Source organism: Helianthus annuus, chromosome 6 (genome assembly GCF_002127325.2).
Source record: "Helianthus annuus cultivar XRQ/B chromosome 6, HanXRQr2.0-SUNRISE, whole genome shotgun sequence".
Taxonomy (NCBI): Eukaryota; Viridiplantae; Streptophyta; class Magnoliopsida; order Asterales; family Asteraceae; genus Helianthus; species Helianthus annuus.
This window is the reverse complement of record NC_035438.2, coordinates 2,770,154-2,783,577: the sequence shown is the minus strand read 5'-3', so window position 1 is coordinate 2,783,577 and position 13,424 is coordinate 2,770,154. Positions and strand designations below refer to the sequence as shown.

General features: G+C 37.4%; 1 protein-coding gene across 2 annotated transcripts; it reads left to right on the top strand.

Moving 5' to 3' along the window:
• Positions 1–467: 467 nt before the first annotated feature.
• LOC110864356 (hydroxymethylglutaryl-CoA synthase) lies at positions 468–11,003 on the top strand. 2 transcript variants are annotated; one of them, XM_022113405.2, is made up of 11 exons: positions 468–676; positions 3,257–3,363; positions 7,600–7,876; positions 7,950–8,108; positions 8,714–8,787; positions 8,884–8,959; positions 9,072–9,127; positions 9,216–9,303; positions 9,749–9,889; positions 9,988–10,137; positions 10,652–11,003. In XM_022113405.2, the coding sequence occupies exons 1-11, from the start codon at positions 611–613 to the stop codon at positions 10,832–10,834; spliced, it is 1,377 nt and encodes a 458-aa protein (XP_021969097.1). In that variant the 5' UTR covers positions 468–610; the 3' UTR covers positions 10,835–11,003. The 2 variants fall into 2 exon arrangements, with proteins under 2 accessions (XP_021969097.1, XP_021969096.1); XM_022113404.2 differs by lacking the exons at positions 7,600–7,876; positions 7,950–8,108; positions 8,714–8,787; ... (4 more) ...; positions 9,988–10,137; positions 10,652–11,003 and adding an exon at positions 3,644–6,535 and having other exon boundaries at positions 642–676.
• Positions 11,004–13,424: the final 2,421 nt, after the last annotated feature.

The following is a 13,424-nucleotide window of genomic DNA, read 5'->3' as shown; positions in this document are numbered from 1 at the left end:
TCAATGATAATCCCAACAAAACCATACGCCTTTCTTCAAAATCCTCTAAAACCGGTCTCTCTCACTCTTTCTAAGACAATGAAATAAGAATGAAAGAAAACGCCCAAACCCCAACCCCCCCCCCCCCCCCCTACATTAGGGTTATTCACAATTCTCAAAATACCCTTTTTGTCCTCCTCAAACTCCCTTCACATCACCACCCTCCAAAGTTGATAAACTCACAAAACTTCAAATAAAAATAAAATATCGAACATCACAAATTAGAACTTAATGACAAATTCACATCCAACTAAAACCGGAATCTTTAATTAGTTGTATAATACCGATAAACGGGCCCCCCACACAATAATAGTAAAAACAGTACAAGGAAAATGGCAAACACCGTAAATAACCTCAACACCAAGGGCAAAGCCTCAAACAGATCCATTGTCAGCAAGTTCTCGTGATTGCTATATATATGCATCATTAGCATGTAACGCCTCCTCACCCCCTCACAACTTTCCAACAAAAGATTCTCCCAAAATCAAATTCATCGATCGGTTACTTGTAATCGTTGACAGAGATCCAGCGTTCGTTCGATCTGTTAACTCTGTGGCTAATTTCTTCAGTTATGGCTCCTCAGAACGTTGGAATTCTCGCTATGGAGATTTACTTTCCTCCTACTTGTATTCAGCAGGTATTGATTTTGTGTTTTGATGATCTGAGCATTTGTTTGGTTGTTATCTCGTACGGATTGGATTTGTTTCGGTTTTTAGGTTTAAATCGTTGGTACGGAGAACGGAATGATGATGAAATTTGCTTTGTTGTTGGAGAATTTATTGTTTGTGTTTGGATTTAGGTTAAAACAGTGAAATTGGTACAGTTTGGGGTAGAATTTCTAGTTAGCAAAAAAAAAAAAAAAAAAAAAAAAAAAGATGATGAAATGAGTGAAGTTTTATGGTTAATTGAACATGCATAATAGATTCAACATAGGTTACTAGAGTAATTTTACTAATATGGCTGTAGCATTTTGAATTAGAGTGATTATTATTAGGGTACTGTTTAGACTGTTAGAGTAATAATGAATTAGTAATAATTAGTTTAGTTAATTGTATGTTTAGTAGGTTAATTCGATTTGTACCGGATCCTACCTATACACACACCATTGTGTGAGATAAATGGTTGTTACACTAGCCAAGTTTGACTTTTAGTATCTTTGACTCTAATAAGTTTGATGTTTGGATCCTAGAATAGAAATAGCGCCCCGCTTGCGGTATGCGCATATAATATAGGGGTGTGCACGGTTCGGTTCGGTTATTAGCATTATCCGTAACCGTAACCGAAGTCATCGGTTAATCGGTTTGGTTAATTCGGTTAATTTGTCGGTTTTCGGTACGGTTCGGTTAATTTTTGGTTAATAACCAATTCAAACAAGGGCTAATTTTTTTGCTTAGAAATACATGTAATCGATGTATAAATACATGAAATAGATGTATAAATAAATGAAATGGAGGTATAAATGCATGAATAGATGTTTAAATACATAAAATGGAGGTATAAATAAATGAAATGAAGGTATAAATAAATGAAATGAAGGCATAAATAAATGAAATAGAGGTATTATTACATGAAATGAAAGTATAAAACATGAAATACATGAAATAAAGGTATAAAAGCTAGAAATATATAAAGAAATAAATGATTCGGTTCAGTTCGGTTAATTTCGGTTAACCGATGGTAAAAAAAAATATCCGTTAACCGACTTTCGGTTAATTCGGTTTCGGTTAATTTCGGTTCGGTTTTGTCGGTTTTCGGTTCGGTTTTGTCGGTTTTCGGTTCGGTTTCGGTTAACGGTTCGGTTATTGCACACCCCTATTATAATGTATATATGTGTGGGCAATCAGGGGGGCAAAAATGAAAGTGCACTTATTTTAACGTTATTTTACTAATTTCGTGAAAATAACGTTAAAAGCTGAGGACGGTTAATCATGCATCATGTGGTGGCGTTGGTAGCTGAAAGACAAGAGGGTACATGCACTAATCGTTCTTTGTCCCGATTGCTGAGTGTTATGTGCCTTATGTCCAAGGCTTGATGCAAAACTACTATCGAGCCGGGGGTCTCACTGGAAGCAGCCTCTCTATTCCTACGGGGTAGAGGTAAGGCTGCCTACATCTTACCCTCCTCAAACCATACCTTTGCTTTGCTATTGGTGGGATTTACTGAGTATGATGATGATGATGATGATGATGATGATGATGATGATGATGATCCTAGAATATAAATCTATGCATTAAGAGTTATTGAGCACAATGTTTTAAAAACCGGTTTAAACCGACCGGTAGTACTGGTTCAGTTCAACCGGTTAAATCGTCCGGTACACCTTGTTGAACCGCCCGATACACCTGGTTGAACCGTTTCTGAGCCCAACCTGGTACGGTATAAAAACCGGTTTTTAAAACATTGATTGAGCATCACAGGTTAGATTTGTTGAGTTGAGTGAGTGTCAGGAAATACTAGTTAGCTATAAACATTATGTTCAATCCGGAAAAGAATACTTAACTATCGTAGAGCCTAGAGCGCTATCGAAGTTTGACTTTATTATATTTGACCTCTAGTAAGTTTGATGTTTGTATACAAGAATATAAATCCATACTTTGAGTATCACAAATAAGGTTTGTTGAGTTGAGTGAGTTTAAGGAAAATACTACTTAGCGTCTTAGCTATAAACATTATGTGCAAGACCACTGCAATAATGTTCTAGAAAAGAACACTAAACGAGAGCACTGTCGTGTCTACTAGAATGTTTGTGGTCATTCCTTAGAGAATGTTTTCGTGCCTATGACACATATTTGGAGTCAAAGAGCATGATACATGACTCTAGCGTCTTGTTTACATTAATGAAGTGATGCGTTATTCTGATATAGGAGGGCTCGATAATGTAACCTGTGCTCGTTTTTGCTTCATGAACTTTGTTATAAAGAAGTCTTTTTTTGTGACTTGAGTATTTTTCAAGGACAAACGTACTTAAATTGCTAAGCGGATGAAGTAGTGCGTGTTAATAAGCTTATCTTATATTGTTAACTAATTTGGGACAGAGTTGGTTGTTTTATTCTCTCGTTGTGCAGTTAAAGTTCACGACTTTTGTCACGCATCGTGTTTGTGTGTTTGCCTCTTATATGGGATTTGGTTGTTAGTAAATGTAAATCTACTGATCCACGTGCTACGCTCTGTTACTGGAAATGTGTTCTTAATCGTTATATGGTGATAAATTTTCAGGATATCCTAGAGAACTTTGACGGGGCAAGTAAAGGAAAGTACACCATTGGTCTCGGACAGGATTGCATGGCGTTTTGTTCAGAGGTTGAAGATGTCATCTCTATGGGGTTCGTACTCTTCTTCTCTTAAGGACTTGTGTTTTTTGCATACGTATATGGTTTTATCATGATTATTGGCAACGGTTTTATTAATTAATGCTAGTAACAACTAACATGACAGTATATATCATAAAATGTTTGTATGAATGAGTTTTACTAAGTACATTGAAGTGCTTTAATGTCACAACTACTCATGCACTGAGGGTTCTTTTGTTATATGGTTGCAACCATTTATGATAATATTTATGTGTTACTCCCCTTGTTTGATATCTTGGAACCTATGTGATAGCGGTAGCGACCCCGGAACAAAACTCAACAAATTATTTAAACTAGCCGTTGACGCTTCACTTCATGAACCCGGTTCGGTAGCGGAATTTGGATCAATAACAAATGATACGTCAACACACACATGGGTCAAAGCTGGTCAATTGGATGGAGGTTAATTCCATGCAGAATGAAACAACCCACGTTCCCCACCACCTATAGTTATTTCCATTTTTTCTTTTTCATGTTCACTGCATTTTTAATGCAGTTTACTTTGCAGTGCTTTTCCTACTTGTACTTTAAGCTTCTTAGGTAGTAATTTAATTTTAGTTTTCTAATGTTTAGGACGTGGGTAGTTTTTGGAAACACCTTTATGTAATTTACTCCAGTACGAATAGAGGTGGTGTTTTTATGTTTGAAAATTCTCTGTGTTTCTCTTCTTTGAGCAAACCAGTTTGATTATCTTCCATTGCTAATCCAAGGTAGCATCTTGGGTGGTGTTCTTTGGAACCTATACTCGAGTTTTAGGTGGTGAATTCTGTATCCTTCTACTCAGTTTAGGAAGCTCTTCGGTTTGAATCGGGTGGTGTTTCTGTATCCCATTCGACCGTTGCTTGTTCGTTTCGTTTGAATTCTACGATTACTAGCCGTTTGATACTTTGATTCCTATCATTTGGTATCAGAGCCGAAACACGTTCCGTTTCGACTCCAATCCATTCCGTAACAAACCATTTGTCAACATTTATCTCAGTATTCATTTACAGCCATGGAACAACAGATAAAAGACCTACAAGATCAAGTGCGGGAGTTAACTTTAGCCGTACAGAGACGAAGAGACAATGACCGAACCCCTCCTCGATACAGACCTGATGATGAATATGATTCTGACGAGTTCTCCCAAGCCGGTGACTATAACCCTTATGGTCGTCGATCTCCTAACAACCGAAACCACACCGACATCAAAGTTGACATTCCAGAGTACGATGGAAAGCTTGACCCGGACGAGTTTGTAGAATGGCTTCGAACCGTGGAGAGGGTATTTGATTACAAGCACACAGTGGAGGAAAAGAAGGTGAAACTTGTTGCTTTGAAGCTAAGGAAGTATGCATCAACTTGGTGGGCAAATGTATGTTCACAACGAGAGAAACTGGGTAAGGAAAAGGTCCGATCTTGGAGCAAGATGAAGAAACTCCTGAAGTCAAAATTTATGCCTCCGTACTATCTTCAAGAGAGCTTTTCTAAACTGCATTTCATCAAGCAAGGGACAAGAACCATTGAAGAGTTTTCCCAGGAGTTTGAACACCTTCTTATGAAGTGTGGTTTGAACCCGGATGACCCGCAAACCCTCGTGAGATATTTAGGAGGATTGGAACCAAGAATTGCAAATGTGGTCGAGTTGCATCCGTACTCGACATTGGCCGAACTCACCCTTATGTCACACAAAGTAGAGGCTCAACAAAGGACTCATGGTAAGTTGGAAGTGTCCAAGCCAGTGATCAAAACTATCGCACCTGCACCGACTCCATCTTCCCTTACACCTACTGTACCAACCCCTTCGAAGACGATAGACTTACCAGAGAGCTCCACTACTACATCAAAGCACTCACGACGTTGTTTTCGCTGTCAAGGGTTGGGCCATATTGCATCTGAATGCGCCAATAAACGAGTCATCACTCTGGCAGAATTTGAATCCTTGACCGGACCCAAGTTTGATGAAGAACCACACCAGCAGCATGATGCAAATGAGGTGGTATTAGGTCCGGATGAGGGAGATTGTTTGGTGATACATCGAGCTCTAAACGGGGCTGCTGTTCACTCCGACAAGCTGCAACGTGAAGCTCTATTTCGTACCCGCTGCACCATTCGGGACAAGGTTTGTTCATTACTTATCGATGGTGGGAGCTGCACCAACGTCGCATCCCAAACGTTGCTCTCCAAACTGGGTTTGTCAACCGAACCGCATCCTTCTCCTTATGACATCCACTGGCTAAATCATGGACGAGGTATCCGTGTTTCCACCCGTGTTTTAATCACATTCTCCATTGGCCAGGAATACAAAGACGAAATCTGGTGCGACGTTATACCGATGGATGCGTGCCATGTGTTGTTAGGAAGACCTTGGTTATTTGATCGGAAGGTTGTTCATGATGGGTATAAAAATACTTACTCTTTTGTCAAGGATGGTAGAAAGATAACTTTACTCCCGTTGATGTCCAAGAATACACTTGAACGTCGAACCCTAACTGCTAACATGTTTTTCAAGTCCTCATTCCAAGATGTACAGAAAGATAACAAGCTTTTCCAGGTTGGATTCAAAGAACAGAAAATACCAGGTACGAGAACCAATAGTGAGCTGTTTTGGAACACTTATGGATCGGCTAAGACCATTCCAGGTGAGGTTGACGGTGGTATCTCCATTGCAACCCTACAGATAGACATAACAAGTACCCGTAAACCTGCATATGAGATTGGTTATTTAAGTTTGAGGGCAAACTTTCTTGAAGACGGAGAGGATGATAGCGGTAGCGACCCCGGAACAAAACTCAACAAATTATTTAAACTAGCCGTTGACGCTTCACTTCATGAACCCGGTTCGGTAGCGGAATTTGGATCAATAACAAATGATACGTCAACACACACATGGGTCAAAGCTGGTCAATTGGATGGAGGTTAATTCCATGCAGAATGAAACAACCCACGTTCCCCACCACCTATAGTTATTTCCATTTTTTCTTTTTCATGTTCACTGCATTTTTAATGCAGTTTACTTTGCAGTGCTTTTCCTACTTGTACTTTAAGCTTCTTAGGTAGTAATTTAATTTTAGTTTTCTAATGTTTAGGACGTGGGTAGTTTTTGGAAACACCTTTATGTAATTTACTCCAGTACGAATAGAGGTGGTGTTTTTATGTTTGAAAATTCTCTGTGTTTCTCTTCTTTGAGCAAACCAGTTTGATTATCTTCCATTGCTAATCCAAGGTAGCATCTTGGGTGGTGTTCTTTGGAACCTATACTCGAGTTTTAGGTGGTGAATTCTGTATCCTTCTACTCAGTTTAGGAAGCTCTTCGGTTTGAATCGGGTGGTGTTTCTGTATCCCATTCGACCGTTGCTTGTTCGTTTCGTTTGAATTCTACGATTACTAGCCGTTTGATACTTTGATTCCTATCACTATGCAGTTAATGCGGTAAAATATCGGATATCGGTCAACGACCGATATTTGAAATATAGGTTATCTCGGTGAGATATCGGTGGGATATCGGTAATTTTAATATAATGCAGAATTTATATATATAGCAATTTAACACCAATAATTCAGTGATATATCAGTGATATATCGGTTATATCGGTCAAATATCGGTCAAATATCGGTGATGTATCGGTTATATCAGTCAAATATCGGTCAATATCGCCGAAAATATCGGTACCGATATTTTGACCGATATTTGACACCGATATTTTACCAAGGGACCGATATAACCGATATATCACCGATATTAACTGCATAGCTTGGAACACCATTTTGTAATATTATCAACAAAAAGTATCATCTTCTTGCTCGATTGGTAGCTCAATATAATAAATGACCTTATCATACAGATCGTCCTTCGATTTTACTTGCAGGAAATCTGTTTGCTTTTAATTATTGTTCCACACATACTTAGAAGAAACGTATGCAATCCCTTTATTATATATTTTTTAGTAAATAAAATTCACGCTCAGATTCTAACATGCTTGTGTAGTAATCCGGCATATAAGAGAGAGAATAGAGTCTTGACTAAGTGATTTTCGTATTACAATAACAAAGCACATACTATGTTGTCAAAGACGCAAGGCGCAAGCGAGGCGCATCGGCCTCGCCTGGAGCCTAGGCGCAAGGCGCAAAACAAGTGTGGGCTTTTTTTAAGAAAAGCGCGTGCTATAAGACATAAGTTACTTATGCATGCCATGCATACCGTCATCGTATGATCTTTTTAATTTTCAGATTGACAGCTGTCACTTCACTACTAGAGAAGTACAAGATTGATCCAAAACAAATCGGACGCATGGAAGTCGGCAGTGAAACCGTGATCGACAAGAGCAAATCCATCAAGACTTTCCTAATGAAAATCTTCGAGGAATGTGGAAATACCGACATTGAAGGTGTTGACTCAACCAACGCATGCTATGGTGGAACCGCAGCATTATTTAACTGTGTGAATTGGGTAGAAAGTAGCTCATGGGATGGACGATACGGGTTGGTTGTCTCCACCGACAGTGCGGTATGTAGTTTGATGTTTGTAAAATGCATCTTGGATAAATGGTCAACTGCTAAATGGAAATCACTTTGATCAGGTTTACGCTGAGGGACCCGCTCGACCAACGGGGGGTGCAGGTGCGGTTGCTATGCTCATTGGCCCTGATGCTCCTATTGCATTTGAAAGCAAATTTAGGGCAAGCCACATGTCTCATGCTTATGACTTCTACAAACCCGATCTTGCAAGTGAATATCCGGTATTCCTCTGTTCCTCTTCCCGATAGAAATAAAGTATAAACCGAATTGACCCGTTTATAAATAGGATTAATTTCATATATACCCTTACAAACTTAAAAAATTTCATATATACCAACCAAAACTAAAAATATCATATATGCCCTTACAAAGTAGTTAAAATATCAAATATACCCAATTTTTAAAAACAATCTAATAAATGATCATTTTACCCTTATTTTTTTACCTTCAAGTTTTCATATATGCTCATCTTTTAACTTCATATTTTTATATAAAACATTTTTGTGTACTCAATATAAAATATTTAAGCTAAATAAATTAAGCTAGAAATGAGTAAATATAATATTTGAAGTTAAAGGTCATATATAAGATTTCAAAGTTTTTGTAAAATAAGGGTAAAATTGTCATTTAATAATTTGTTTTTACTGAATTGGGTATATATGATATTTCAACTACTTTGCAAGGGTATATATGATATTTATAATTTTGCATGGGCGTATATGATATTTTCCAAGTTTGTAGGGGTATAAATGAAATTGCCCCTTATAAATATGGTTCGATATGGCAACTTGTAGCTCTAACCAATGAACGTTTTTTCTTCTGTTAGGTTGTTGATGGAAAACTGTCGCAAACATGTTATCTCATGGCACTCGACTCTTGCTACACAGGATACTGTCAAAAGTAAGGTTTCTCTTGATATACAGAATATATACATATGCACATAGATACACACAATGTATATTACAAGATGCCTGACCGAAATTTTGCCGATTATAGGTATGAGAAATTGCAAGGCAAGCAATTCTCAATGGCTGATGCTGACTATTTTGTATTCCATAGTCCATATAACAAGGTAATCTATTCAACTGTATTCTTTGCCTTCTAGATACTCTGGAATTTGCAAAAAAAAAAAAAAAAAGAAAAGAAAAATAGTGGCACTTAAAGTTTTGTTTGAATTTATGCAGCTTGTACAGAAGAGCTTTGCTCGCTTGGTGTTCGATGACGTTGCTAGAAATGCCAGGTATGCGAGATTTATTATTTTTTTTCTTCATTATTTCCATTTACATTGTTACTCATTTGTCAAACAAACGGTTTCTCGTTGTCTTCAGCTCCGTTGACGAATCTGCCAAAGAGAAGCTTGGACCGTTTACGTCTTTAAAAGGTGACGAAAGCTACCAAAGCCGTGATCTTGAAAAGGTACCTTTATTATTATTTATATCATTTAATAAAGAGTTAATTGCCATTTTAGTCCCTGTGGTTTGGGTCAATTTGCCAGTTTAGTCCAAAGGTTTCATTTTTAACATCTGGATCCAAAAAGGTTTCATCATTGCCATTTTGGTCCAACTGACTTAACTTCATCCATATCTGTTAAAGCTGCCAAGTGCATTTTTGTCATCTCATTTTTCTTTTTATTAACCCTTTTTTCTTAATTGACAAAAATGCCCTTGGCAGCTTTAACAGATATGGATGGAGTTAAGTCAGTTGGACCAAAATGGCAACGATTAAACCTTTTTGGATCCAGATGTTAAAAATGAAACCTTTGGACTAAACTGGCAAAATGGCCCAAACCATATGGACTAAAATGGCAATTTACTCTTTAATAAAACTAAATTGATAAATTTACTGAATCAATAATTTACAGGCATCCCAGCAAGTGGCGAAACCCGATTACGATAAAAAGGTTCAGCCGGGAACTTTGGTTCCGAAACAACTGGGAAACATGTACACTGCATCTTTATATGCCGCATTTGCTTCCCTCATTCACAATAAGACTAGCTCTCTGGTATGTTCCACTTCGAGTCTTTTGACACATTTGCCCTTACTAAACATATCTATCTACGGACTCTGAACCTGTTCGCGTTATTGTCTCCATTCTTTTAGGATGGGAAACGTGTCATGATGTTCTCATACGGGAGTGGATTAACCGCCACAATGTTTTCACTACATCTTACCGAGGGAAAAGCGCCTTTTAGTTTGTCGAACATTGCAAAGGTCATGAATATTGAACATAAGTTGAAGTCAAGGACCGAGGTATATTAAGAAAACGCCACTTTGTTGTTTGATAGTTGTCGTATTTGATACATTAATTATAGAGTGAATTTCAAGAATTGTCCTTTATCTTTAGACCCATTTTCAGGCGCTGTCCTTTATGTTCAAAATTGACGAGTTTTATCCTTTATGTTTTCATATCATACACGTTTTGTCCATTAGGCCTAACCCAGTTAGTTTTTTCAGTTAAATTTGGTCATGTGCTTTGCACATGAGAGCATTTTTGTCTATTCAAAGGTAAGTTTAACGGTAGATTTACAGCTCAAAGCTTCTTCAACCTTTGAATTGACAAAAATGCCCTCATGTGCAAAGCACATGACCAAATTTAACAGAGAAAACTAACTGGGTTAGGCCTAAAGGACAAAACGTGTATGATATGAAAACATAAAGGACAAAATTCGTTAATTTTGAACATAAAGGACAACGCCTGAAAATGGGTCTAAAGATAAAGGACAATTCTTAAAATTCACTCTTAATTATAACTATATTTTTGCAGTTTGAACCGGAAAAATTTGTGGAGCTGATGCACGTGATGGAGCACCGATACGGTGGCAAAGACTACGAGACGAGCAAGGATACTAGTCATCTTGCTCCGGGCACATACTATCTCACTCATGTTGACTCAAAGTATAGGAGATATTATGCCAAGAAGGACGCTGCGGTGGCTAACGGTCATTGAAGCTAGCGAGTTAACTCGGTGTTATCAAGTTACAAGTATGGTATGGTTTTGGTTAGAGGTGATTGATTGTTGTAAGAGAGGATAGTAATTTTGTTTCTATTTATGTTTCTGTCAATGTGTTTTTTTTATCTATTTATATTAATAAACTTTTGTTATCCATCTTCATTCATGTTTGATTGAAGGTAAGCTAAACGGGTTTGCGAGTTAACCTTATGAAAAAGCAAACACACATAGTAAATTATCGCTGTGCGATTAGTAAGGTCGTGGGAGGGTGGGATCAGAGTGTGCCGTTTTTTTTAACATGTATGATATACGATATACTAATACCGACAAGATGAAGTATGGCTAAGAGAATCAAAGCACAAATACACAAAAAAACTACTAATAACGATGGTAGTCATCTACCGCTAGCATAGAATGGTAAGTAAGCTATAATACAACAGACGAAAGAGTAAACAAAACAGTAAAAAGTAGCACTATACACTCTTGTATAAAAGAATTATATGCCAAGACAAATCTATACACGTAGTTGCTGTTTGTTTTTTCGAAGGTAAAATGTCTATAGTCTGCAGACCACTTACACTCGGCTACTAAGGCTAAAAACTAGTCTCAAGAGTCGAGACAAGTATGTATGTTCAATAAAAAAGTAATTTATGTTGTAATGGCGATATTATCAACCATTTAATATATCAAACAAATATAAACAACAAAATCATGTAAAAGAAAATTAGGTCGAGTAGTTTATAACCAACCAACGATCCTGTACAAATAAGTTTATTGTACAAAACGTATGAATCGGGTGAAAAGGTTAAAAAAGAAAAACACGGTGACATTTTTGTAATTATTTTACTTATAGGGTAATTTTGAGAATAATTATTACCCTACAAGATCAAAATACTCTACAGGATCATTTGTAGAGTAATTTTGATAATTACCCTATGAGTAAAATAATTACAAAAATGTTATCGCGTTTTTTTTACTTTTCCACTCCATTCGAACATTTTGTATGATAAGATACTTTATTAATTTGAACTTTTTTCTACTTGTATATGTTTGATTCTTAAACTGTTTAATTTGAAGAGTTTGGTTATTTTAAATGGTTGGGATCAATTAATTTTAATGAAGTTACAAAATTAGATAACAAAAGTGATCACTTTTTAAGTTACTATAAAAAAGGATAAGAATTAAATTAAAGAAGGTATTAAATTTGAAGATACGAACCAAGATTGGATCTATAAAAGCTGAAACATACTTCGTGGATCTGCCATAGTGCCATGTGCTCTGTAGAAAGAAACCAAACGTTTTTTTCAACTAAATTATGAGAAACACTTTTAATACTTAAAACGACTTTTTGGTTTGATGTATAAACATACATATTATGTTTAAAACATGAATTCTTGTTTTTTTTTTCTTTAACCTTGTGAGAGGTTGCAATCCTTATATTTTGGACATATATTATCATCATTTTATTTTGGTTGGATTTTTAAGCTATTTTATACTGCTATGTGGACTGTTTTCATAGAGCCGAGAGGATACGGTTTGTCCCCATAACACCCTTCCCAATCCCTACTAATAGCTATGCTATAAGTCGGATTATATTGGGTATGTTTGATTTGGTTAATCATCATTTTTGGCAATAACCTAACAGCCTTGGACCAGGTCGAACATGCAACCTCTATTGTGGAGGTAGTATATAGAGATGGGCATAAAAACCGGTTCCTACCCGATTCCAGTGGACCCGACCCGGACCCGGTTCCGGTTCCTACCCGGCTAATAGTAGAACCGGTTCCGGGTTTAAAAAACCCGTAGGTTCCGACCCGGTTCCACATTTTATAAATAAAATCGGTTCCTACCCGGACCCTACCCGGACCCGGTGCGTACCCGAAACCTGGTTCCTACCCGGAACCGGTTACATAAAACACACTAAACCTTCGAAGAACCGGTTAATTGTGGAGCTTTGAAGGTGTAACTTATGTATTTTTAAAGGCATGGGGGCAAGGAATATATAATTGGTTTCTAACATTAGGAACCGTTTCCTAATAATAATTGCAGCCTTGCAGGTTAATACATTGAATCTAACGGCAGGAACCGATTCATGCGGGTATTGGCATCTTTTTCAATGATTTGACCGAAATCGATTCCTTACAGTATTTGCAGACTTTTTCATTTAATAACCTGCTGGAACCAGTTCCTAATAGTTTTGCAGCTTTTTCATTGAGTTATCTGGAGAAACCGGTTCTTCTGAGGAACCGGTTACAACCCGACCCGGAACCGGATACTATCGGTTCTAGTTTTATTGGTCTAAACCCGGGTAGGAACTGGAACCGGTTCCTCACAGAACCCGGTTCCATTCACTTCTTCCAGGAACCGGTTCCGGGTAGTAAAAAGAACCGATTATGCCCATCTCTAGTAGTATATGTGGTAGAGGTGTACAAATCGGTTTTTTTTCAAAAACCGGTTTCGGTTATTAACCGAACCGGTTTTTTTCATCCAAAATGAAAACCGGTTTTTTTTGTAACCGGCTTCGGTTACTAACCGGTTTTTTAAGTCCAAAACAATAACCGGTGTAACCGGTTGGGATCGGTTTTTA